This window comes from Ambystoma mexicanum, chromosome 6p (genome assembly GCF_040938575.1).
Source record: "Ambystoma mexicanum isolate Mex_15411 chromosome 6p, UKY_AmexF1_1, whole genome shotgun sequence".
NCBI lineage: Eukaryota > Metazoa > Chordata > Amphibia > Caudata > Ambystomatidae > Ambystoma > Ambystoma mexicanum.
This window is the reverse complement of record NC_090935.1, coordinates 108,403,214-108,427,004: the sequence shown is the minus strand read 5'-3', so window position 1 is coordinate 108,427,004 and position 23,791 is coordinate 108,403,214. Positions and strand designations below refer to the sequence as shown.

The 23,791-nt window shown below is 47.2% G+C and overlaps 1 protein-coding gene across 5 annotated transcripts in view; it reads left to right on the top strand.

Annotated features, from left to right (window-relative positions):
• LOC138511252 (protein unc-13 homolog B-like) overlaps positions 1-23,791 on the top strand; it is a 2,171,549-nt gene that overhangs the window by 1,271,903 nt on the left and 875,855 nt on the right. For all 5 annotated transcript variants that reach the window (XM_069626798.1, XM_069626797.1, XM_069626799.1 and 2 more), the window contains 3 exons: positions 6,504-6,578; positions 7,547-7,766; positions 9,381-9,608. In XM_069626798.1, coding sequence (XP_069482899.1) covers positions 6,504-6,578; positions 7,547-7,766; positions 9,381-9,608 — 523 coding nt within the window. The remainder of the gene's footprint in view (positions 1-6,503; positions 6,579-7,546; positions 7,767-9,380; positions 9,609-23,791) is intronic.

Below are 23,791 nucleotides of genomic sequence, written 5' to 3'. Positions count from 1 at the left end.
CTTCACACATCTGAGTAACCGATCCATCACTTTTTGAAAAACCGACGAGGCCGATGCCAATCCAAAAGGCATCCTTCTAAACTGAAAAACCCCCTCGTGAGTGATGAAAGCAGTAAGTTTTCTACATCCCTCCTCCAACTCAATCTGGTGATAAGCTGAGGCCATATCCAATTTTTAAAATAATTTCCCTCGCCCAACCATGGTCAACATTTCACACGTTAGGCAATGGGTGCCTATCAAGCATGACGCATTTGTTGAGTTCACGCATGTCTATGCACAATCCTAGATCCCCTGAACTCTTTTTAACAATGACCACCGGAGACACCCATTCAACACCACCTGCCTTCTCAATTACACCCGACTGTAACAGATTCATCAACTCCTTCTTGACCCCTTCCCTTAAGGACAAAGGCACTGGCCTGATCTTAGCGGCCACGGGTGTACTATTTCGCTTTAATACGATTTGGTGTATAAAACCTTTCACTTTCCCCATGTTTCCATTGAAGACACCTCTGTGCTCTACTACATATTTGCATGACCCTGCACATGGTCCAGACACCTGAAAAACCAGCTCGTCTTTGTTGGGATCTAGCCTGATGGCAAGATTTTTCTGCTCCCTCCATCCTAATAAGGTCTGACCCCTTTACATTATGTAAACCTTGCCATCACATTTACGTCCCTTGAACTCAAACTCGTACCAGACATACCCCAAAAGGTCAATCTTATCTTGATTATAACCACCTGGATTTATATCAGGTTTAGATAGGCCGGACACTTCTCCTTGCATGTCCTTCTCAAATACATTTTTAGACACTAAGGTAATTTTAGACCCAAAGTCTGCCATCATGGGTATCTCATGGCCATTCACTTTAACTAATGCATGCGGACGCTCACAATCATCAATGTTTTCACTCTCCGACACAACATTAACAGTGTTAACAACAACATTCTGCATTGGAATAGTCATTTCCTCCTCAGACGATCTTCCATCTTCTTCTTCATTCACATATAGGACTTTCCTTTGATTACTCTGTCCAAAATGAAAGTTTTTACAGCAGTTTGCGTAATGCCCCTTCCTTTTACACCTGGCACATGTAGCCCTGCGACCCGGGCACACAACAGATGATGCAAAATGTGTATTGCTTGCACAACGGAAACAGTCTTTCATCCTTCTTCTCCGCCTTCTGCACTGTCTCTTGACCTCTTCTCTCCTCCACAACTCCACGACTTGACTGCCGATTCCTGGACTTTTTCTTTGGTTTCCCATCAATCACCTTAGGACTTCAGATTTGTTCTCCTTTGGATCTCCCATCTCATTTTAAGATAATTTGGCTACACGCGCTAAGGAATGTTCTACTCTTCTTGCAATATCCAACACTTCATCTAAATTTGGCTCATCTCTTAGCCATATTTCCTCTCGAATTTTGTTTGCCCTGCAATGTGTCATAAACTGATAACGTATGTGTTCATCAAATTTATCTTGAAATTTGCAAGACAAAGCAAGATGTCTCAACGCCGTTACATATTCTTCCACCGATTCTCCAGATGCCTGCACACGCATGCGAAAATTATAACGCTCCAATATAGTGCTGGTCTTGGGGTTGAAGTGCTTATCCAACTTCATCAAAGCCACGTCAAATTCGTTCATGTCATCTCCAGAGTCATCACCATGGGGTTGTGGGAGCGTCTTGTATACTCTCTGACCCTCATACCCCAAGAAGTGAAGTAACAAAGCTAATTTTCTCTCACTTGAGTAAGATGTTCCCCCAGCTGCTCTCAAATAGTGCAAGAACCCCTTGCACCATTGGGCCCACAAAATTTTTACGGGTCCTGGAATTGGCATGAAAATTGGTGGACCTGCGATGCCAGGTAAACCTGCCATGCTGTTGAGCAATACTCATAGCTGGAACAGTAGACTGTTTCAATGATAAGAACTCTCTTGGCTGTAAGAAGGACTCTAGGCCTGCTCTCCACTCGTGTATAGTTGCAGTAGGTGCACAATAAAGTCCTAAAAGTGCAGCACCTATTTTTGCACAAAAAGAAAATGCACAGAAAAAAAAAATGCACCGTGTATCAATGAAACACCATCAGTCTCTTCTGCATGGCGAACCTACACTTGTCCATACGGTAGGTTGCACTGCTAATGTGTGACCGCTGGGCCGTGTGCTTTTATTTTGAGCCGCGCGCGCTTCACCAGCAATACGGTATTAGTCTCACTGTGTCCTGCCCACTGCCTGCCCGACAACCAACACGGCGTGCGTTGTGGGGGTATGAAAATCCAAACACTGCAGTACCGTTGCCGCTCACTCTCACTGTGAGCCTCCTCGCCTCACACGGGCGGAATCCTCCACGCTTCTACGTCTCGACGCGGGACAGTGCTGCTGGGGCCCGCGCACTCCCCTCCTCCCCCGGAATATACGGCCTGGGGAACGACTTCGTCCGGCCCGGAAAGGCACTCGGATCGATGGAACTGCGCGGCAGGCTTCCGTCGGCGCTGGCGGAGCAACGCACGCGGCACTTACTTGAATGTAGGCGGCAGGGACCCACGTTGGAGGCAACGATGTCCGTCCGTTGTCTCGTTCAAAAGGCCCGCTCCTGCACTGCCAGAGAAGCCGGGCGGCCCAGAGCACAGGACAGCAGGAGAAGGCTCGCCGGGGTTTTTCTCCCTCGGAGGTCACTACAACGCTCAATGGAGCGGAGCGACTTACACGCTGGAGACAGGTCGTGGGAGGTCTCCTGTCATCCCATCCTCGTCGCCATTGTTACGAAGACAAATAGGGCTCAGGTAAGTCTTCATATAGGTTGTTTATTTAAGTAACAGGATGAAAAGACCCCCCACAACTGAGGACCCTTCCGCTTCAGTCAAGAGACACCAACTGCCAAATATATAACATTGAGAACAACCTAAAGACTTGCAGGTTCTATGACATCACCAGAGCAAAGTGAACCAGGTTAACTTAACGTTCCATTTTATTCTTACCATGCAGCACTACTCTTAATAAGCAACATCACAACACATCCATATTCAGCAACGATATTGTATGGAAAATTCCCACTAATGGAATGATCCTTCCCAGGTTTAGTCATCGCTGCAATCACAGCTGTCTGCATAGTAAGCCACCGCTTCGCAGTCAACAATCAAGACACTGTTTGCTTGTTATTATACACCAGGTGAGTAGGGATACATGGTATCCTTTTGTTAGCTAGTTTGGCGGCAATTGCTTTGCCTCTGACATTATATTGTGCAGTGGTGAAATCGCTTATTGTTGTACCTATTTTCAAATCTGCCCCTGTGATTTGTCTCTTGTAAGCATGTTGACTATGGATTTCAGTAATGGGACAGTATGATCTTTAAAGTTATTGAGACATTGGGCTTCATTACGAGTCTGGCGGTAACCGAGCCGGAAAAAACCAGCAGGTTACTGCCGGACTCGTATTACCATTCCGCCTCCGCGATTCCCGGAATCACTGGGGCATTACGAACCCAGTGACCCGGGAATTCCGGAGGCAGAATTGTGTAAGTCCCCATCCCCATGGAGTCCCACAGGACTCCATGGGTATGGGGATAATGGAAACACTGGTTTCGTCTGACGGAGCCAGTGTTTCCATTTCTGCCTGCAGGCGGGTGGTGTTAAACCCGCCAGGTCAGACCTGGTGGGAGTGACACATCCCGCCTGCAGGACTCCTGATCAGCCAGTCCGGAAACAACAGTGGTGGTGGTTTTACCGCCACTGTTCTTTTCGGACCGGCAGGGTTATAATGAGGCCCATTCTGTTTAGGCCATTGAGGTGGAGACAGGTCATTCAAGCACACAAACTTTAAAAGCAATCTGTTTGAGCTGTGGCCAGTTGGCTAAATATAAGAGAATCTAAGTTGAATGGCAACCTCTTGTTGGAGGCGCAGAGGAAGACTGATCAACTCAAGCAGTAAATAGAGAAATGTACAGTAATGAAAGATGGGTGTGCCAAATAATTGATATAGTTTGGTGGGGGCACGCAGAGGCAGTAGGCAAGTAGGTAATACAGTTATGTGGGATCAAACAATGCTGAGATAATCTATAGATGCCTCCTGTACCCTCCAAGCCACCAGCTACCATGCTCTGCAAGAGCTGTACAGGAAAAAACCTAAAGGCCATAGTTTGGCTCAGGTACAAGAAGACATGAGAACCAGCCAGTTAATATATTAATGCCTATGTTCAGTTAGAACATGGAGTGAGTCTGACCCTCCCTGACAACTTTGCAGAAATATTGGTCCACTAAAGTCTGATCCCAAAACATGCACTCGTCTACAAGATAGCTGTGAGAGTGGGTCCAAACAAAACCCGTAAATCCAGTCCAGTCTCCATGGACGAGTACTACTAAGCGTACAGAAAGCTCACATTATTTAACTATACGTGTACAACTTGGATGGGTGCTACTAAGAGTACAGAGAGCTCACATTATTTAACTATACGTTGTACAGCTTGGATGAGTGCTACTAAGAGTACCGAGAGCTCACATTATTTAACTATACGTTGTACAGCCTGGATGAGTGCTACTAAGAGTACAGAAAGCTCACATTATTTAACTATACGTTGTACAGCCTGGATGAGTGCTACTAAGAGTACAGAAAGCTCACATTATTTAACTATACGTTGTACAGCCTGGATGAGTGCTACTAAGAGTACAGAGAGCTCACATTATTTAACTATACGTTCTACAGCCTGGATGAAGGTACTAATCAGTATGTGTTGGTCATGATGTCTGTTGAGAATACGTTTAAGGGCAAACTTCCTCTTTACTCTCTGAAAATGTCCTGGTGTGTGTCTGGCAAATCGGACATGAAATCTGTATATGGAAGCACTAAAGAACCTCCCCCTCCTCCCCAACACTACTATAAGGAATACTCATTTTAAAAGTTACAACGTATCCATTTATGTACCAAAAGTAGGTTTTGGGTAGTGACCGGACTCGGCCCCCAGGATACAAAGCAAGTTAACATAACAGCTTGGTGCTCATAGGTTCAAAGGGACGGTGGTGACATTGCAGCTAGTATCTGCTCAATGGCACACATATGTCCCATTTTAAACTGGGGCAAAGCACTCAGTATTGACTATGGTAGGTAGGGATGATGGAGTTGTAGTCTAGAACATCTGTAGAGTCAAAGTTTGCAGACCCCTGCCTTTAAGGTAATTCTGCCTAGGAATATGTGAGATCTCTGTATGGAACTCAAACAGGGTTTCTACCTCTGGTCTCCCTGCATTCCATGTTGGCCAACACTTACAAATCAAAGAATGTCTTTATTCTAACCACCCCAATCCAGTTGTTCCCAGAATTCTCTATTTGGGATAAAACTGGGAACACGTGTACAATGACTACATATGATGTTGAATGACATGCCATTTCCGAGCTCTTACCTGTGCATATTGTGGAATTAACCCTTTGTAATTTCTTTATCTTCCTTCAATCCCTTCATGCAGGCCATGGTAAGTGGTACATGAATGTGAATGACCCCCCTTCCCTCTTCCCCCCACGTCAGTTAACATAGAATTTTATTTGAACCCCACATTTTCCTCCCTCCACATATGATTTCACGTGCTTTAGTTTTAAGCTTAACATGCCCCCAGGCATGCATGCGTAAGCACCCGCTCCTCTACATCACTGATTTAATGAGCCGTTTACGGTGCTTGGCCGATCTACTGACTGGCTGGATGTCCCTCTTGGTTGCAGAGGCCAAGCCCCCTTTAATCACTGGAGTGTCAAGTGCTGCTCCTGAAACTCCTTGTGCACTGATCCTGAGGGCAGAACGAAAGACCTGAGGGGTTCAGACCGTGGGACCCCAAGGCACAGGAAAGACCTGGTCATTATATTCAGTGATGGACCCTGAATGTGAAGCACACTGGCATTCAGATGGAGTACCCGTCCCCGTTACCTGTTTCTTCCAAGGCTGAACCTATCCTTTACCTGGTGGTACCTGCGCTTAGAGGACCTCGATATCGCCAGCCGATTTGCCCCTTAATGGCACTGCATGCAAACCTTTGGGGATTACTCCGCTGTCCACACGTAGAGGTTCTGGGCACCTACCCAACAGCCAATGGTGTAAATGGGGTAGCTTGAAGATTTGGACTAGCATCTTGTTGTATATATTTTTAAACCACAAGCTTGAGTCTGCCGGCCTGAGAATGAAAAGCCAACCACAATGGTTTAAAGGTAGGCTGTGTTCATTAACGATTGGCCTTCAATGACTGAGCTTGTTTATTAGCACACATCTCAGTGGCCTAAGACCATTCTTCTGTTGCCCATTTGTAGTTGGGGTCCCACTGTTGACATTGGAGCACAGGTAATGTGGACGCACCGCGGCCCACGGTAGACCGATCATGTAGCATGCTGTTTCACGGGTTTGTCATGGACACATAACTGCATAAGGGAATGTTTCACTTACAGTATCCCAGTGGTGTAGGTGGCTGGCAGGTCATGCTGGTGCTACGCTTGCCATAATGGTGTGTTCTCTTTTTCCTGTCTCAGTCCCTGGTTCAGTCCCGGAAGGCTGGAATCACCTCTGCGATGGCGACCCGGAGTTCTCTCAAGGATGAAGACCTGGTAAGGGCTGCATCAGTGAGCTCGGGGCAGAAGTTAGGGCAGCATTTCATGGGAACATCCCTCCTGCCCCAGCTAGAGTCTAGCCTTCATCCCAAGGGAAGTAATGGGGCTTAGGAAGACCAAGTACTCACTCCAAAAAGGAAATCCGCCATTGTCTGCGACGGCGGCTTGGACTCCTGCTTACATGTCTGTGCAGTGCTACTTGCCCTCTTCAAAGAAGCATTCCTGTTCATGAAACATAGTGTGTATGACATTAGTATGAAATATCTAAATGTGTAAACTTTAGTACAGAGATCTGTGGTTTGGGCATATAATAGAGGTATTTAGCGGGTTTATAGTGATTGAATGCCTTAAAAATCAACGAATAAAAAGCGTTGAATGCCTTTTTTTCAAGTTTGTTTTTAATGTTTCCCTGTTTTTAACCCCTTAAAGCCCATTATAATTAAAATAAAAACTTTATCTTTGAAAAAAAGACATTCAATGCTTTTTTTCGGATACATTTTTTTCGATGCTTTTGGCACTCAATGCTTTGTATTCGATGCAATGACTTGGATACCACTTAAGGCAAAAGTGCTTCTGCTATTATGGTAAACGGATTTAAAGCGTTCCAACTGGATACACAAAGCATCTTCATGCCACATTCAAGCACACAACTTGTGATGTGCGGAAGCATTACCCGGCTTACCACCTGTGTGCTGTGGGGCTGAGTGATGCCTGTTAGTAGCTTACACCTTGAATTTCTGAACCCTGATATTGCGTATTATGACAGTTTAGGATATGCATTGAATGAATGAATGTCAATTACGTTTGATCAAAAGTCAAATATAAACAAGGTAGTTGCACAGAAAATTGTATCATTTTGTTTGGAGTTCAAGGTATTCGGTGTTTTCTCTCTAGAGTGTTGGTTGCAGGTGGGTGTTTGAATCCCAATTGGCTGCACAGATTCACCGCCGTGTGCTTTGTTTCAGAAATCCCATGTGTATAAGAAGACCCTCCAAGCCTTGATATACCCCATCTCCTGCACAACACCTCACAACTTTGAAGTGTGGACTGCCACCACCCCCACGTATTGCTATGAGTGCGAAGGGCTCTTATGGGGCATCGCACGCCAGGGGATGCGTTGTAGTGAATGTGGAGTAAAGTGCCATGAGAAGTGCCAAGACCTGCTGAATGCGGACTGTTTACAACGTGAGTGGAAAATTGGAGGATCCTTCTGTTTCATTGTTGTGTCGTTTTGATTGTATTCAACAATTAATTTGCCCATGGTTCTTCGACCTTAGATTTTGATGTGGGGGGGGATCCATCCTTGTGGTCTTTAATATATAGAAGGTGCCAACCTGGGTGACCTCAATGATGATACCTATATCTTGATTTATTTATGGATCTGGAAAGTGATGAACACACTCTCATTATAGCTTCGAAGCATCATGGAGATCGGAGCGATAGGGTGGGATGCATTAGCATGTAGGAGAGGAAGTGCCATTGCGGTGGGTACCCAAGTTAAGAGCTGTTCAAAAACCAAAGGCTGCCTGCAACAAATGGCTCTTCAAGGCTCGGCTGAACTGCTGGTTGTTTTGGAGAAGTAGGTTGAGTGGTTACAAGATCCCCACCCATCTATAACATGCTGTTATCTAGGTTGGAGTCCAACCAGTTAGATATATAACCTTATGCATTTAGGTGGCTATTAATGTGTAAATATCTTTGTCAAGAAGTGGATTATACCATGAATGGATTTTTAGGTCAAGCCATACATTTTAGTCAATACATTGTTTTGTTGGCAGCTATAGAGGTTTAGAATATTCTTAGGAAACCAGGGGTGTGCTTTCCATTGCAATTCCTCATGAAGTAGGAGTCTAGGCTTATGAACTTACCTCCAAACCCCAGCACGTTTGGGGAAAGTGATTTTGGGATTGTGGTCTATATCATCCTATTGGAAGTATTGTGGTATTCAAAGCCCCATGCTCGGAGATTAAACTATTCTGGCTAAAATTGTATAATGGACCACAATAAAGAGGCTCCAGCTGTAGAGTCACAACAGTCTCCAAGACCTTCTCTAAAAAAAAAGATTAGCCATATATGATGCCACAGTGTTACTTTCAAGACACTTAGGATTGTATACCATTGTCACGGCTGATGGGTATTATGTGTTGTTAAATCTCATAAACATCCTATTTAAGCAGTTTAACCGAGCTGGGGGGGTGCGGCTTACTGGGCCAGGTAATGCTCCCCCACAAGGGTAATATTGCTATTAGTATCTGGCACAATGTACCGGAACCAAATAGTTGTTTTTACGTTGAGAAAGAACGCTGTTGTTTTTCAACTTAAAAAAATGACCACCATGGGTCCGGAGAAGGGACCACGTATCCCTTCTCCCTTTGCATGGTGGCAATTCAAAAAATAAACAAGATGGCCAACATGGAACGGGAGAAGGAACTACATTTAGTCCCTTCCCAGTTTCCATGCCGGCCCTTTCTGGGTCGGTGATACACCGTGAAGGACAGAGAAGTGCAGGTAAGTGAGATGGGGTGTGAAGAAGAGATGATGTGAAAAAGGGGGTGGGGAAGGGGATGCGGGGGGAGCGCGCAATTAGTTGTGGTCCGGTGGGGCAAGATGGCGGCCTCCAGCTAAGAGGAGCCTCGGAGCAGGTGCATACCATGTGGAAAAGCCCCATTCTGAGCCTCCTCGTTGGCTGGGAGGCATAAGCTTCAAGTATTCACTTGGTCAATCTTGGACTAATTAAAGATAAACCAATCTTTTGTTTTTATTATCGGTTCTATCGATTTGAAATTATCTCATGTACAGGAGCGGCTGAGAAAAGCTCCAAACACGGTGCTGAGGACCGAACTCAGAACATCATCATGGCAATGAAGGACCGCATGAAGATTCGAGAGAGGAACAAGCCGGAGATCTTTGAAGTCATTCGGGATGTCTTTACTGTGGGCAAAGTGGCGCACGTTCAACAGATGAAAACTGTGAAGCAGAGCGTCCTGGATGGCACATCGAAATGGTCGGCCAAGATTACGATCAATGGTAAGCTTGCACTGCTAAAAGCCGGTTTACTCTGGATCACAGCCACAGTGCTCAGCATTTGACTTGTTAAGGTAGTGTTGTCGGGTAATTCCATGCCATGATGCACAGTCTAGTCCACTCCTGGACTTTGCGTTTACCTTAGTTTTACTTCAGTCCATTTTATCCAATTGAAATTGGCCTGGGACATGGTGTCCTCGGGAAACCCTAGGTTAGGGGTTCTGTATTTCTTCATTCTGGGTCCAGGTTCTAGTACTTGGTGTACATTTCATGAAGCAAGCACATCTTTTATGAAACAGCTTTTAGACTTCTGATGACGTTCTAAACTGGGCATGCAGAACTTGTGCTTTTTTTCTCTTGCTATGCACTCCTCTTTAGCTTTGGTTTTCGATGGAAGCTTCTTGAGCACTGCATTGAATGATTCAGCACATCTGAAGCCCAAAGCCCTCAATCCATGGCTTTAATAGGCCGGGCTGCAGAGAGACTGTGTGCCTACATGCGTATGCATATGGATAAAAGTATGAGAAACTGCACCGAGGTATTACCAAAATGTTACAGTATTTATTTTAGATAACGTACAGACAGCATCTTTGTTTTCCCTCAAGATGCCTACAATGTGTTAAGAATTTAAATGTTTATTATTTTAATGATTCAAAAAAATTCTGCTGTACTTTAAACTAAACCCAGAAGAGTGAAGGGCATCAGACTGGCCCTCCATGCAAAGCAATGCCTCTCTGCTGAGCAGGAGGCAGTGTGGAGAATCCGATGGGATCCCCCCCCCCCCAGAAACCTGGCATGTGACCCTTCTCATGTGGCCAGGAAAATGCATGCGCTCTCCGATCCCGGCCATGGGGGTGGTGCACTGTGGGAGGATCTCATGGGGGGAGGGGAAATCAGACAAGGATGACTGGGAGGAACTCCTTTTTAACTTTCCCTGTAACCCTGGCCTTTTTATTCCCTTCTGCCATTCCAGAGGAGTGGAAGGTAATGTTTCTAACCCAAACTACAAGTCCCAGAAATCCTCAGACTGTGTAGAAGAAGTGGGCTAAAGAGATGGGAAGCAGCCCAGGTCAGGCAGGCAAGCCTACTGACTATAAACAATGTCGAGCAATTAAGCCTTAGGGCCTGCACCTGAATCTAATTAGCCCACCTGATGGGAGTAAAAGGCTTACTAGAGAGTGAAGCAGCAACGAGAAGCTGAATCAGGAGCCGGAAGGTCAGCAGGCATAGAAGCAGAGCGCTTAGCCAGCAGAACAATGGGGAAGTGTGACCACAGCATGGACGCTAGAGTACTTGCAAACTCTGAGTTCGTCCTGTGCTCACAAACCATGAAGAGCAGTGGCAGCACAGGAGAGAAAAGAAAGCAGTCTTTCCAGGTGTGCCTCCTTGCTGTGTGTGCCGAGTTGAAGTTGCAATTGGTCCTAAAACCCTGGTGCAGAGTGCAGCCGGAGGAATCTGGAGAGTTGGAAGCTCCCCTTTAATGAGGCCGGATCACAGACGCCCGTGCACACACCACCTGCTGCTCTTCTTCATTTCCACATCTGCCTGCAGTTCTTTGTTTCCTCCAGCACTACAGAGAACTGCTCCCAATCAGCCTTCCTTTACCTTCCTGCGTTTTAAGTCTTCATCGTAGTCCTATTTCCCGCCACTTTGGGCTGTCACACCCGACTCCCTGTGCCTTAGTCCTTCTCCCCTCCACTCTAGTCCCCTCCCTCGCCCGTTGCTGTTCTTTTCCTGCAGCACAGCCACTGCATTTTACTGGTCTCACCCCTACCCTACTGTCTGCCGGCTCCCCTGCCCCTCTCCCTTACAAGTTCTCTATCCCTATCTTTCTCCCTTACTCCTTTCTGCATCCATTGGCTAGGGACACGTTATTTCTTCTCAACCCAGTCCTTTCTACCACTCCCCCAGGCATGCCTTTACCCCACCTCCTCCCTTTTTCTTCCCGGCACTTCTCCTCCCACCTCCCACCCCTCCTCCTGGCCCTTTCTTCCCTTCCTCTTTCTGTTACTCATGGCTATCACCACACTCAACCTCTGCACCTCTCCTCGTCCATTCCAACCCCCCTCTTCCCCCGTTCACCATCCCAAACTCATTTACCCCCATCATTGAGTCTTATACCATCTTCAATGTTGCCCTCTGGAATGCAAGATCCATTTGCAACAAGACTGCAGCTGTCCTGGACTTGTTCCTTCATCTCAACCTTCAATTCCTCTGTATAACAGAAACCTGGATCCCCCACAACTCCACTGTACCCGCCTCCCTCACCACCACCACCACCACCACCACCTCCTCCTTTTCTCACGTCTCCCACCCTTCGGGTCGCAGAAGCGGCATTGGTCTTCTTTTTCACCCTAAATGCCTATCTTCCCCCTGTACAAAGTCTCTCCCTGTCTTCCTTTCCTTTGAATACCTGTATAAATCTTTCTCCTCCCCCCACACTATTTCCTTTCTAATCTTCTCCCGGCCACCTGGTCCCTTCTCTTCCTTCTATGATGACCTTGACCACCTCCTCGCTCTCCTTTCACCATTCCCCTCGCCGCTTACCGTACTTGGTGACTTCAATCTTCATCTCCCCACTTCTCCCCAGACCGCCCCTCTTCTATCTATCCTCGACTCTTACTTTCTCACTCCTGTCCCTACTCCTTCTACTCACTCTACTGGCTCCCCCCTCAATCTTATCTTTATCTCTTCCTTTGCCTCTTCTTCCATCTCCACCCTTCCCAACTATCTTTCTGGCCATGCTTTACTCTTTCTCCCTCACTCCCTCTCTCTCTCCTCCCACTCCCCTTTCTTCCTCTACATCCTTCTCTAGTCGAGACCTCCGTAACTTTGATACCTGTTCTTCCTCTGTCCCCCCTCTTCCTGACTTTTCCTCTATCTCAGCTAACAAAGCTTTATTCACTCTGTCTTCCTCCATCTCCGCTAGTCTTGTTACACTTCACCCTCTCTACTCTTTCCACCCCTCCAGCAAACCCTCTCAACCATGGCTTTCCTCTCACCTTCTGTCAATGCGCTGCTTTCTCCGTCACCTTGGGCGACGCTGGCTTAAACTCTGCCAAGCGCTCTTACTTCTCTAATCTTCTCCACTCTCAAGCTTCTCACCCTCGTCGAATCTTTCAGAAACTTTCCAGCCTCCTCTTCCCTCCCACTCCTGACCACTCAGTAACTTCCTCCCTCCGACTTTGCCGACTTTTTCTCCTCCAAGATCCTCTCTACGCCAAAGCATCCTACACTCCCCCTCTTACTCTCCTCCTTCCCCACCTCATACCATCCCCTCTTCCCATCTGTCTAACTTCACCCCCATCTCTCCCTCTGATGTGTCCCTCCTCCTGTCCAAAACTCATCCAACGGCGGCCCCCTCTGATCCTCTCCAGTGGTCGAAGAGTACAAAAAGTAGAGGAGCTATGTTCTCTACTGGTGTGCCCCGCTCCCCACAAACCCCATCTCTGCCCCCCCTCCCACACACAATCCAAACCCCCCAAACAAACACACTTGCTATTTATTGGAAAGTGCAGTGTAATGAAGTGCAAGCTTCAACATCTTCCCAGACTTTTATTTTAAAACTAAACCGTTCCAGAACGGTTTCTTTTTCAAATAAAAGTATAGGAACAGTGAAACTTCAAATTAAAAAGTATGGGAGCACCGCTCCCACCCACTTCGACCTCTGATCCTCTCCCCTTCCCTCTGATTCCTAAAATATACCCTCTCCTAATTCCTTACCTCACTTCCTTTTTTAACACCTGTCTCTCCACTGCTACCTTTCCTTCTGCCTTCAAACACGCTACTATCATCCCTGAAAAAGCCCTCTGCTAACACCCTCCTTTCCTCCAATTTTCATCCCATCTCTCTTCTCCCTTTCCTCTCTAAACTTCTAGAACGACTGGTTTACTCTCAGCTTTTGTCTCTAACTTCCCCCTCCTCCCCCTCCACTCAATCTGGTATCCGCCCCAAACATTCCACTGAAACTGCTCTTACCTCCGTTCTCAATTCCCTCCTCTCTGCTTGCTACTCTAAGCAATCTTCTATTCTCATTCTACTGGATCTCTCTGCTGCCTTTGATACTGTTGACCACCCCCTACTCCTCAATACTCTTTCCTCCTTTGGTCTCAAAGGCTCAGTTCTTAACTGGTTCTCCTCCTACCTCTCTAACCGCTCTTTTGTTGTCTCTTGGAGCGGCTGTTCCTCCCCTTCTCACTCCCTTGATTATGGTGTCCCCCAAGGCTCTGTGCTTGGACCATTCCTCTTCTCACTCTACACCTCCCTCCTTGCCCCAATTATCACTTCCTTTGGTATCTCTCACCATTTCTATGCCGATGACACCCAGCTTTTCCTCTTTCCCCTCCTTCACCCCTGATAGCCATATCAAACTTTCCTCCTGTCTCACTGCTATTAAAAACTGGATGTCTTCCCACTTTCTCTCCCTTAACACTGACAGGACAGCAGTCTTATTCTTTCCCACCAACACACTTCCTCCCTCCTCTCCCCCTCCTCTTATCCTCTTTCCCCCCACCAGTCTTCCCCTATCAACCTCTGCCCGCAATCTTGGCCTCCCCTTCGACTCTAATCTCTCATTCTCTCACCACATCTCTTACCTCTCGAGCCTGTCGCTATCACCTCTTCAATGTTCGCAAAATCGTTCCTCTCTCACCTTCCATGCCACCAAACTCTTAATCTCATCGCTCATCTTTTCCCACCTATTCTACTGTTCTGCTCTCCTCTTTGGCCTTCCTGCCTCTCATCTTGCCCCCCTCAAATCCCTCTATCACTCTGCCATCTGTACTCTTTGCCTCCTCTCTCCTCACAATTCCATCTCCTCTTTGCTTTCTTCTCTTGGTTGGCTTCCCTTTCACTCACAACTTAAATTGAACTTCCTCTGCCTCGTTTTTAAATCATTTCATGACCTCGCCCCTCCCTACCTATCGTTCCTCCTCTCTTTCTACACCCCTTCTCGCCCCCTCCGTTTTACTGACGGAACCTCCTTACTGTTCCTCCTTCACCTTGCGGCCCTTCCTGCTTCTGATCTTTTCAGCTCCTTGCCCCTCTACACTGGAACGCTCTACCTCTCCTTATCTGTTCTATTTCCTCTTACTCCTCCTTCCGCTCCTCCTTAAAATCTCACCTTCATCCTCTCTTGACAGCCCTTATTACACCTTCCTACTCTTACTCTATTTTTATCTTGTTCCTAGTTCTCAGTAAATTGTTCTCTAAACTGTTTTCGATTGTTTGACTCATGTTCAGTACTCATGCTTCTATTGTATTCCCGCTGTTGTAATTTAAGGCGCTTTTGGCGTAAAGCGCTAAATAAAATTAAAAAATACAAATACAAATGGAGGGGTGTGAATCCCAGGAGTGCCCATAGTAGTAGTAGCAGCACAAGAAGCAGTAAAGTCTGGTAGCCGCCGCAGCCCGCAACCTTTATATTGGGGAGTCGGAAGAAGAAGCTCCTTACTTCTAAAAACGCGGAAGTTCCATGCCGGTAACTAGCCAGCTTACAATTGTACTCTCTGAGTTATAAGCGAGTGAGAATAAACCATAGAAGTCAGAAGTCTTATAATAACGGGAAAGTATCACACGCTTACCGGAAGCGTTCACGTGTGATGAAAAACCTTTATTTCCCGAAAAGCAGAAATACTTTCTTGCAGAGCACTCTCGTGTCTCTGATTGGCACAGAGACTCTGCCGGTAGCTGAAGCAAAGTGAAACTGACTTTCCTGAAGGGTTTCAGGTATTGTTAATGGGACCGTGCGCATGAGACATTGTTTCCCTGTACTTTGGAGGCTGAGTGGTGACCGAAAGTTGGGAACGAGTCTTTTGAAGTGGCAATTCAATATTAAAACACAATCGTGTGTGCTTAATTCTGATTTCCCTTGTGAACAATTACCTTGCAAAACATCTAAGGTCAAGCAGCAACAGAAAGACGTAGTAGAAGTTGAAGACATAACAAGCAATGCCCAAGCCAATAGAGGGATCTCTGTGAAAGCCAAACCCATACACATACGAATAGCATACTGGTGGTTTTGAAGTTGCTGAAAGTTTTAATACCCAAAGGTCTGCATCCAAAGTTGGGAGAGTGGCACAACCACTTTGGGGTAACCACTGAAGACCCTTTGTTCATGAAGCTGGGGAAGGGTGCTGGCTACCTGTTCTACACAGCAAAGCAGAATCTATGCTAGCTGCAAGACAGGCAAAGAGGCTGCCCTTTCTGAGGAAATAGAATAGAAAGATGAGTGCCTTGCCAGCCTGTGGAGGTAGAAGATGTCTTGTATTAATGTCTACCTTTTAAATTGCCATGAAGCAGCATATTGAGTAGGAGTTGTAGTAGCAGTAACAAGACTGTGGTTGTCAGCATTGGTGATGTTAACTGTGAGACCAAGGGAGGTTTTCTCACAGTTATATTGGTTGAGAGAAGAGTGAATCTCAAGCAAGAACATCCTGACCATTGCATAAAATACACTGCAGATTTCCGAAGCCGAAGTAGTTGTGGGCAGAGTGTAAGTAGAAGCTTTTGCCAAATGTATCTGTACTTTCTTGGAAGGAAATTGTCCAAGAACCTCCATTGGTGCTGCTAATTCTTTGTGGAACTGTGAAGAGGGAGAAGAGACTTTAACCAGTGGATTTTATTTGTGTGAAATGTTTGTCCTTGGAACTTTTCAAGGCTTTTGTTGAGACTTTTTTGTTGCTTTGAGAAAATTAACTTTGTTCATTCCTGGGGGAGCACGATCTGCCAAGGTGTAATATTTATACTTTCCGTGAGTAATCTGAATTCAACTGAAAGGTTACCTTGGAGAAACGCCAATCGCTCTTCCTCCTTATAACTTCCTATTCCAGAAAAGGATCCGACCGGGGGTGAAAATGAGTGTCTCCCCGAGACCCTTCCTCCGCCTTCAAGTAAAGGATAGAGCAGGGGAAGAACCTCAGGGAAACCCTCTGGGGAAGAAAACCCTGGGTCGACGGCCGCTGGATATATGTCGTCTGGACAGAGAGGTTTCCGGTATCCGAAATATCCGCAGGTGGGGAGCCGTCTGAATGAAGACAGAAGAGTGTGGCAAGTATGAGAAGGGTAAGTAGAAGGCAGAGTATAAACAGAGAAAATCCAGGAAGTACCTGAATGAAAGGGGGTAACGACCTATCAAGCTAGATTGGAAGTCCTTCGATGACTCTGATGGGATCAGTCTCGAGGACGTATCAGGAAGAAAACTGTTATTGAACCCCAATAATGCGGATTGGACCCTGAGTCTCACAGCTTCTAAAGTTGGTGAAAAATAGAAAGTGTCAATTCTGATTCTCTCACTATCCCCTGGGAGTATTAAGGACTGTCTGACTATTAAGTCTCACGTACCGAACATTAGGGAGGGAATCTCACTGGCAGACTGTTCAGTGAGGTTCGGCTCGAAACGAGCGTGAGTTAGAGCGGTAGCTCGAGTCCAGAAGGAGTTGGGAGAGTAAGTCGAGTCTGTAATAGGGAAATGGAAGGGCAGGGTTAAACAGAAGGAATATAGAAAACGAACAGGTAGGCAGTAAGATCCTAGAATCAAACTCGCGAAGCGTTGTTGTAGAAGAGTAGCAACGCATCCGCGCATTGTTGGCAGGAACAGATGAACCGGCTCCCGAGCAGGAGGGCGGTCCTTCCACAGCGCCGGGTCGTCCAACATCTAGACCCACACCTTCCGTAGTGGCGGCCATCTTGGTAGTAAAGATGGCCGAAATCCGTTTAAGGGACCATCGATGCCACAGCGACCACGGTCTCCGTAGGGGTGTGACAGTATGCCCCCTCCAAAGGGCAGGGGCCCCCGGCTTACCCGGATGATTCCGGAAGAACCGGCGAATCAGAGCCGGGGCATGCACGGCAGAGGCAGGTTCCCAGGAACGATCATTCGGAGAATAACCTTGCCAATCAATCAAAAACTGAAGGTGACCTCGAAAAATACAAGAGTCACAAATGTCTGCCACTTCATATTCAGGTCCTGACGGAGTAGAAACAGGAGGAGGGTGAGTATTTCGTAACCTAGAAAACCGATCCTTCACATCCTTCTTTAGTTGGGACACATGAAACACAGGATGAATCCTGGACCATGAAGGGGGAAGTCTGAGTTTAAAAGCCGAGGAACCCAGCTTCCGCAGAATGGGAAAGGGACCGAAATATTTAGGAGACAGCTTGGATGGGACCAAGTGCCGGGGTAAAAATCGAGAGGCCAGCCACACCAAATCACCCGGCATCAAGGACGGCGCCGGAGAACAGCGTTTGTCCACAAACCGTTTGACTCTACCTTGAGCCTCAAGGAGCGAAGTTTTGGCCGCCAGATGTCCTGTCTGAATAACTTGAAGCAAATTGTCCACATCTAGGAACCGGGATGAAGAAGGACGGCTGGTAGGAAAACAGGAAGGGCGAAATCCATATGAGCAAAAAAAAGGACTGGAACCCAGAGCGGAGTGATGAGAGTTGTTGGCAAATTCTGCGAATGGTAATAGGGAAACCCAGTTATCCTGTGAAGCCAAGATGTAACAGCGCATATAGCCCTCCAATGTCTGATTCAGCCGTTCAGTCTGGCCGTTAGTTTGTGGATGAAAGCCAGAACTCAATGCTCGGGAGATATAAAGGCTCTTACATATCTGTTGCCAATAACGTGAAGTATATTGGGAACCCCGGTCGGAGATGATTGTTTCTGGGAGCCCATGGAGCGTAAACATCCGTGAAAGGAAGATTTTAGCCATCTGTGCTGCTGTGGGAATACGAGGTAGAGGGATAAAGTGTGCCATCTTCGTGAAGTAGTCCATTGTAACCATGATTACCGTACAACCGTGAGAGATGGGGAGTTCTACTATGAAATCTGCCAGGGGCAATCAGGAACCGGCATCACAGATAGGAGACCCACTGGGGCCGACCCAGGGGATTTGGTTTGTAAGAATATGGCACATGCTGAAACATAGTCTTGAATATCTCGGCCCATTTTTGGCCACCAGAAATGGCGTTGGATCAACTCCTTGGTATTAGCCATTCCCCGATGACCAGCCATCTGAGAATCATGACAGAGTTGGAGTACCATTCTTCTTAATCCTTCGGAGGGAATAAACAATTGTTTGTTTCTATAGAAGCATCCTTGAGAGGAGTCCAGCTTCCAGATAGTCGCAAACCGGGGATTGATCTGTAGAAATTGAGAGGTAGCAATAGCCACCAGCTGAAGAAAGGTGGTAATTTCCTGCAACATTCTCGCTCTGGGAAACAAGGGTTCGGAGCGGAAAGGAGTGGTAGAGTTATAATCTTTTCTGGATAATGCATCTGCCTTAAGGTTGACTCTACCTGGTAAGAAGGAGAAAATGATCTCATAGGGTGAGAAGAAATGGGCCCAGCGGGCTTGGTGGCTGTTTCGGGTTTGTGAGTATTGTAAGGCTCGAAGATTGCTGTGATCGGTTCGTACTTCGATGGCATGTTTGGCCCCTAGTAGTAGATGTCGCCACTCCTCAAAAGCCCTCTTGATAGCTAATAATTCTTTTCCGAGAACCGAATAATTGATCTCCGAAGGTGAGAGTGTCTTGGAGAGATAGGCCACAGGACACTGTTCTCCTTGTTCATTTTCTTGAAGTAGAACGTTTCGTACCGCATGGTGCAAGGCGTCCTATTCTACAATGTATCTTTTGGTTTGGTCAGGGGTAAGGAGTATAGGTTCCGTGGTGAAGTTTTCCTTGAGACTCTCAAAGGATTGTTGAGCCTCGTCTGACCAAAGGAATCTTGCATTCTTCTTAAGGAGTGCCGTCATAGGGAGGATCTTCTCAGAATAGTGGGGGATGAAGCGCCTATAAAAGTTGGCAAATCCCAAGAATCTCTTCAGATCTTTAACACACAACGGAACTGGCCATTCCATGATAGCAGAGATGTTCTTGGGATCCATGCCGACTCCCTCGGCTGATAGGATGTATCCAAAATAAGCCACCTTATCCTTCTGGAATTCACATTTCTCCAACTTGCAAAAGAGATGGTTTTCCTCCAGTCTCTGCAGGACTTCCTTTACATGTTGGATATGATCAGATATGGAGACTGAGAAGACCAATATGTCGTCTAAATAGACGATGACGGTATGTAGAAGAATATCTGAGAATATATGGTCCATAAAACGCTGGAAAACAGCCGGGGCATTGGAAAGTCCGAATGGCATCACCTTGTATTCGTAATGGCCCAGGGGGGTACGAAAGGCTGTTTTCCATTCATCCCCTGCATGGATTTGGATAAGATGGTAAGCTTCGCGTAGGTCCAGCTTCGTAAAGATCTTAGCCCCCTTTACTGACTCAAGTATATCAGGTATTAAGGGCATCGGGTAACGATCAGGGGTCGTGATCTTATTCAACCCCTGATAGTCAACACACGGTCGAAGTTCTGCTGAATCCTTCTTAGGGATGAAGAACAGCGAGGCGCCGGCTGGAGAAGTGGATTCCTGAATAAGACCATTGTGTAAGTTCTTTTGCAGGTACTCCTTTAGGACTTCTCGTTCACGCGCTGATAGTATATACATGCGCCCAAAAGGGATTGGAACATCAGGATCAAGTTCCAGAGCGCAATCATCTCTTCGATGAGGAGGCAATTCTGCGAATTCTGAATCAGAAAACACTACTTGGAATTCTTGGTAGTCAGGGGGAATTTCCTGGATGTTATGTAACACCGAGGTAGTGCATTTCTTTTCTTGTACTGAGTTTGTGGAACGGAATCCAAGCGCACCATCAGAAAGGCAATGAGTCAAAAAATGTTCCGATCCTAGAAAAATCGTGACGGCCTTCCAATTGATGTATGGATTATGGGCTCTAACCCAGGGTAACCCCAATATCAAGGGGTAATGTGCTGTACGGATGACATTGAATACAATAGTCTCATGATGGGAAGCAATCTTCATCCGAATAGGTCTTGTTTGCTCTTTGATGGGGCCGGAAAACAGTGGACTTCAGTCCACAGATTCTACTGGGATCGCAATGGTTTTGAGGGAGCATGGTGTGTTCTTGTCGTTCTTCCAGTGGGTGTCTACAAAATTTTCCGCTGCTCTACAATCAATCATAGCGGGGACTAAAATGGAATCTGAGTCCCCCCATTCCAGCAATTCCTGTATGACAATCATAGGAAGATCTGGTATGTCTGTGACTTGAGAAGGTAAAGACATGGTTGAGGAACCTGTTATTGACTCCCTAGCCGCGGTTCCCCGTGCGGTTGGGAGGAACCATTTCCCTGTCTTTTGGTAAGGGCGATTGGGCAATCTTGTACTGTGTGGTCCTTGGACCTGCAATACATACACAAGCCTTTAGCTCTACGTCGATTGCGTTCTTCCAAAGTGAGTCTACCTCTGGTAATTCCTATCTTCATAGGTTCATCTGTCGGAGTTTTCATAGGACTAGGAGGATGCGTAGTCAAAGGAAAAATAGAACGATTCCGACGTTGTTCTCTGAGTCTTTCCTGTAGACGGTAATCCATCTGCATTACTAATGTAATCATTTCCGGTAGGTTTGGAGGTCGGGATACCCTGGACACCTTCGTCTTTCAGTTCCTCATTTAAACCCCTACGGAATAGTGTTATCAGCGCATCATCCGCCCAAGAGGTTCCAGCTGCTAGCTGTTTAAAGGTGGTGATGTAAGACAGTAGATCCTGTGATCCTTGTTTAAAGTCTAACAATTGTTGTTGGGAAGAAACTGTGATCTCCTGTCTACTAAACATGGACCGAAGACTGTTCAAAAAGGCGGGATAGGAATCTAGTAGAGCGTTGTTTGTGACGACCAGTGGTGTAGCCCAGGCCAATGCCAGTCCAGTTAAGTTAGCTATCATATGTCCCACCTTGTCTCGATCATTCTGAAAGAAGGCAGTTTTGAAGGATAACTGAACTGTGCATGCCTCGATAAAGGCCTTAAGTTTGTGGGGATTCCCATCATATAAACCTCCCGGAATAGGACCTGGAGGTAATTCTGAACAGCTAGGAACTCGTACGACCTGTTGCCTCGGCATTTTCCTGCTTTAATGCCTGCACTTCCGCAGTCAAGGATTGGACTGCAGAAACTAATTGTTGCTGTTGGGCTGGATCCATGGTACCTCTTAAGAGCTATCGTGGTCTTAAGGTAACCGTTCAGCGCCTGGGTAAACCCAGTTTCCTTTTCGGGCGTTGCTAACTGTAATATTTATACTTTCCGTGAGTAATCTGAATTCAACTGAAAGGTTACCTTAGAGAAACGCCAATCGCTCTTCCTCCTTATAACTTCCTATTCTAGAAAACGGTCCGACCGGGGGTGAAAATGATTGCTTCCCTGAGATCCTTCCTCCGCCTTCAAGTAAAGGATAGAGGAGGGGAAGGACCTCAGGGAAACCCTCTGGGGGAAGAAAACCCTGTGTCGATGGCCGCTGGATAGATGTCATCTGGACGGAGAGGTTTCCGGTATCCGAAATATCCGCAGGTAGGGAGCCGTCTGAATGAAGACAGAAGATTGTGGTGAGTATGAGAAGGGTAAGTAGAAGGCAGAGTATAAACAGAGAAAAGCCAGGAAGTACCTGAATGAAAGGGGGTAATGACCTATCAAGCTAGATTGGAGTTCCTCCGATGAGACTCTGATGGGATCAGTCTCGAGGACGTATCAGGAAGAAAACTGTTATCGAACCCCAATAATGCGGATTGGACCTTGAGTCTCACAGCTTCTAAAGTTGGTGAAAAATAGAAAGTGTCAATTCTGATACTCTCACTATCCCCCGGGAGTATTAAGGACTGTCTGACTATTAAGTCTCACGTACCGAACGTTAGGGAGGGAATCTCACTAGCGGACTGTTCAGTGAGGTTCGGCTCGAAACGAGCGTGAGTTAGAGCGGTAGCTCGAGTCCAGAAGGAGTTGGGAGAGTAAGTCGAGTCTGTAATAGGGAACTGGAAGGGCAGGGTTAAACAGAAGGAATATAGAAAACAAACAGGTAGGCAGTAAGATCCTAGAATCAAACTCACAAAGTGTTATTGTAGAAGAGTAGCAACACATCCGCGCGTTGTTGGCAGGAACAGATGAACCAGCTCCCGAGCAGGAGGGTGGTCCTTCCACAGCGTGGGGTCGTCCAACGTCTAGACCCACACCTTCCATAGCGGCGGCCTCCATCTTGGTAATAAAGATGGCCGAAATCCGTTTAAGGGACCATCGATGCCACAGCGACCACGGTCTCCGTAGGGGCGTGACACAAGGTAGAAGTCATCCAAGACACTGTGTGTTTGGTAACCTATTCTTTGTTGTATTTTTGTAATTTGAGTGCTTATTTTTTTATGGTGGGGGTTAATTTTGTGAATGTGGGGGGTGTGGCCAGCGCGCATGCCGTAAGGACAGACCTCCACGGAGCTCCGTCCGCGATCCTGTGAATATCGCTTAACTTTCGCTGAACCCAGGTCTACGAGACGAACGGAGGCCAGAATACTGTGGGGGAACCGATTGCCAGCACTCGGCAACAACTCTGGGTGGAATCGGAGTCCGAAAGGCGGAGAACGGAAAGCCCGAACTCGAGCCCCCTGGGATTCCAAGATGGCGGCGCCCGCCGCGGAATAGGAAAAGGCCAGCCTCGGCCCCCTGGGTCACACCACGAACCGTTGCGGCTGGGGGCGGCCGCTGTGGAGGAGCCTGCCGAAGACGAACATTTGAGAGCAGGGGCCGGCGCAGGAGACTGCTGCGGAGGTAGGAGAAACCGCGGCGCGGGCGTGGCCAGGAGGATGTCGCATCTGCCGCGGACGCCGGAGCAGGGAACACGGAGCAATTCCAGCGGTGCGAGGGCGAGACCGGCCGCCGGGAACAGAACGAAAGGCGGCGGGCCCCTTACTAACGCTGGAAGCGGGATCGGGTCCCCTCCACGGCACTCCCTAACGGGACCGCAATTGCCTCACACGGCCTCAGCAGCCTGGGGGAGCGAGGCTCGGCCGGCCCTGAGGCCCAACACTGACTCCTGCAAAGAGGCCTGGTCTGAATCTGCGGGGGCCCGATCGCCCTAGAGGCTGCCTGAAATGCGGGAAGACCCGCGGGACACAGACCCCAGCGGACTGGACCCACTCGCACCACTAAGGCCCGAAGGAGAGAAGGGTGACAAACATTCTGACTAGTGGTGGGAAGACACCTACATGCCGGTACCCCCATTGGAAAGCCGGCAGGAATCAGAAAATACTGGACACAACCTGTGGCTCCGGGCCTATCTGCACCACAACGAC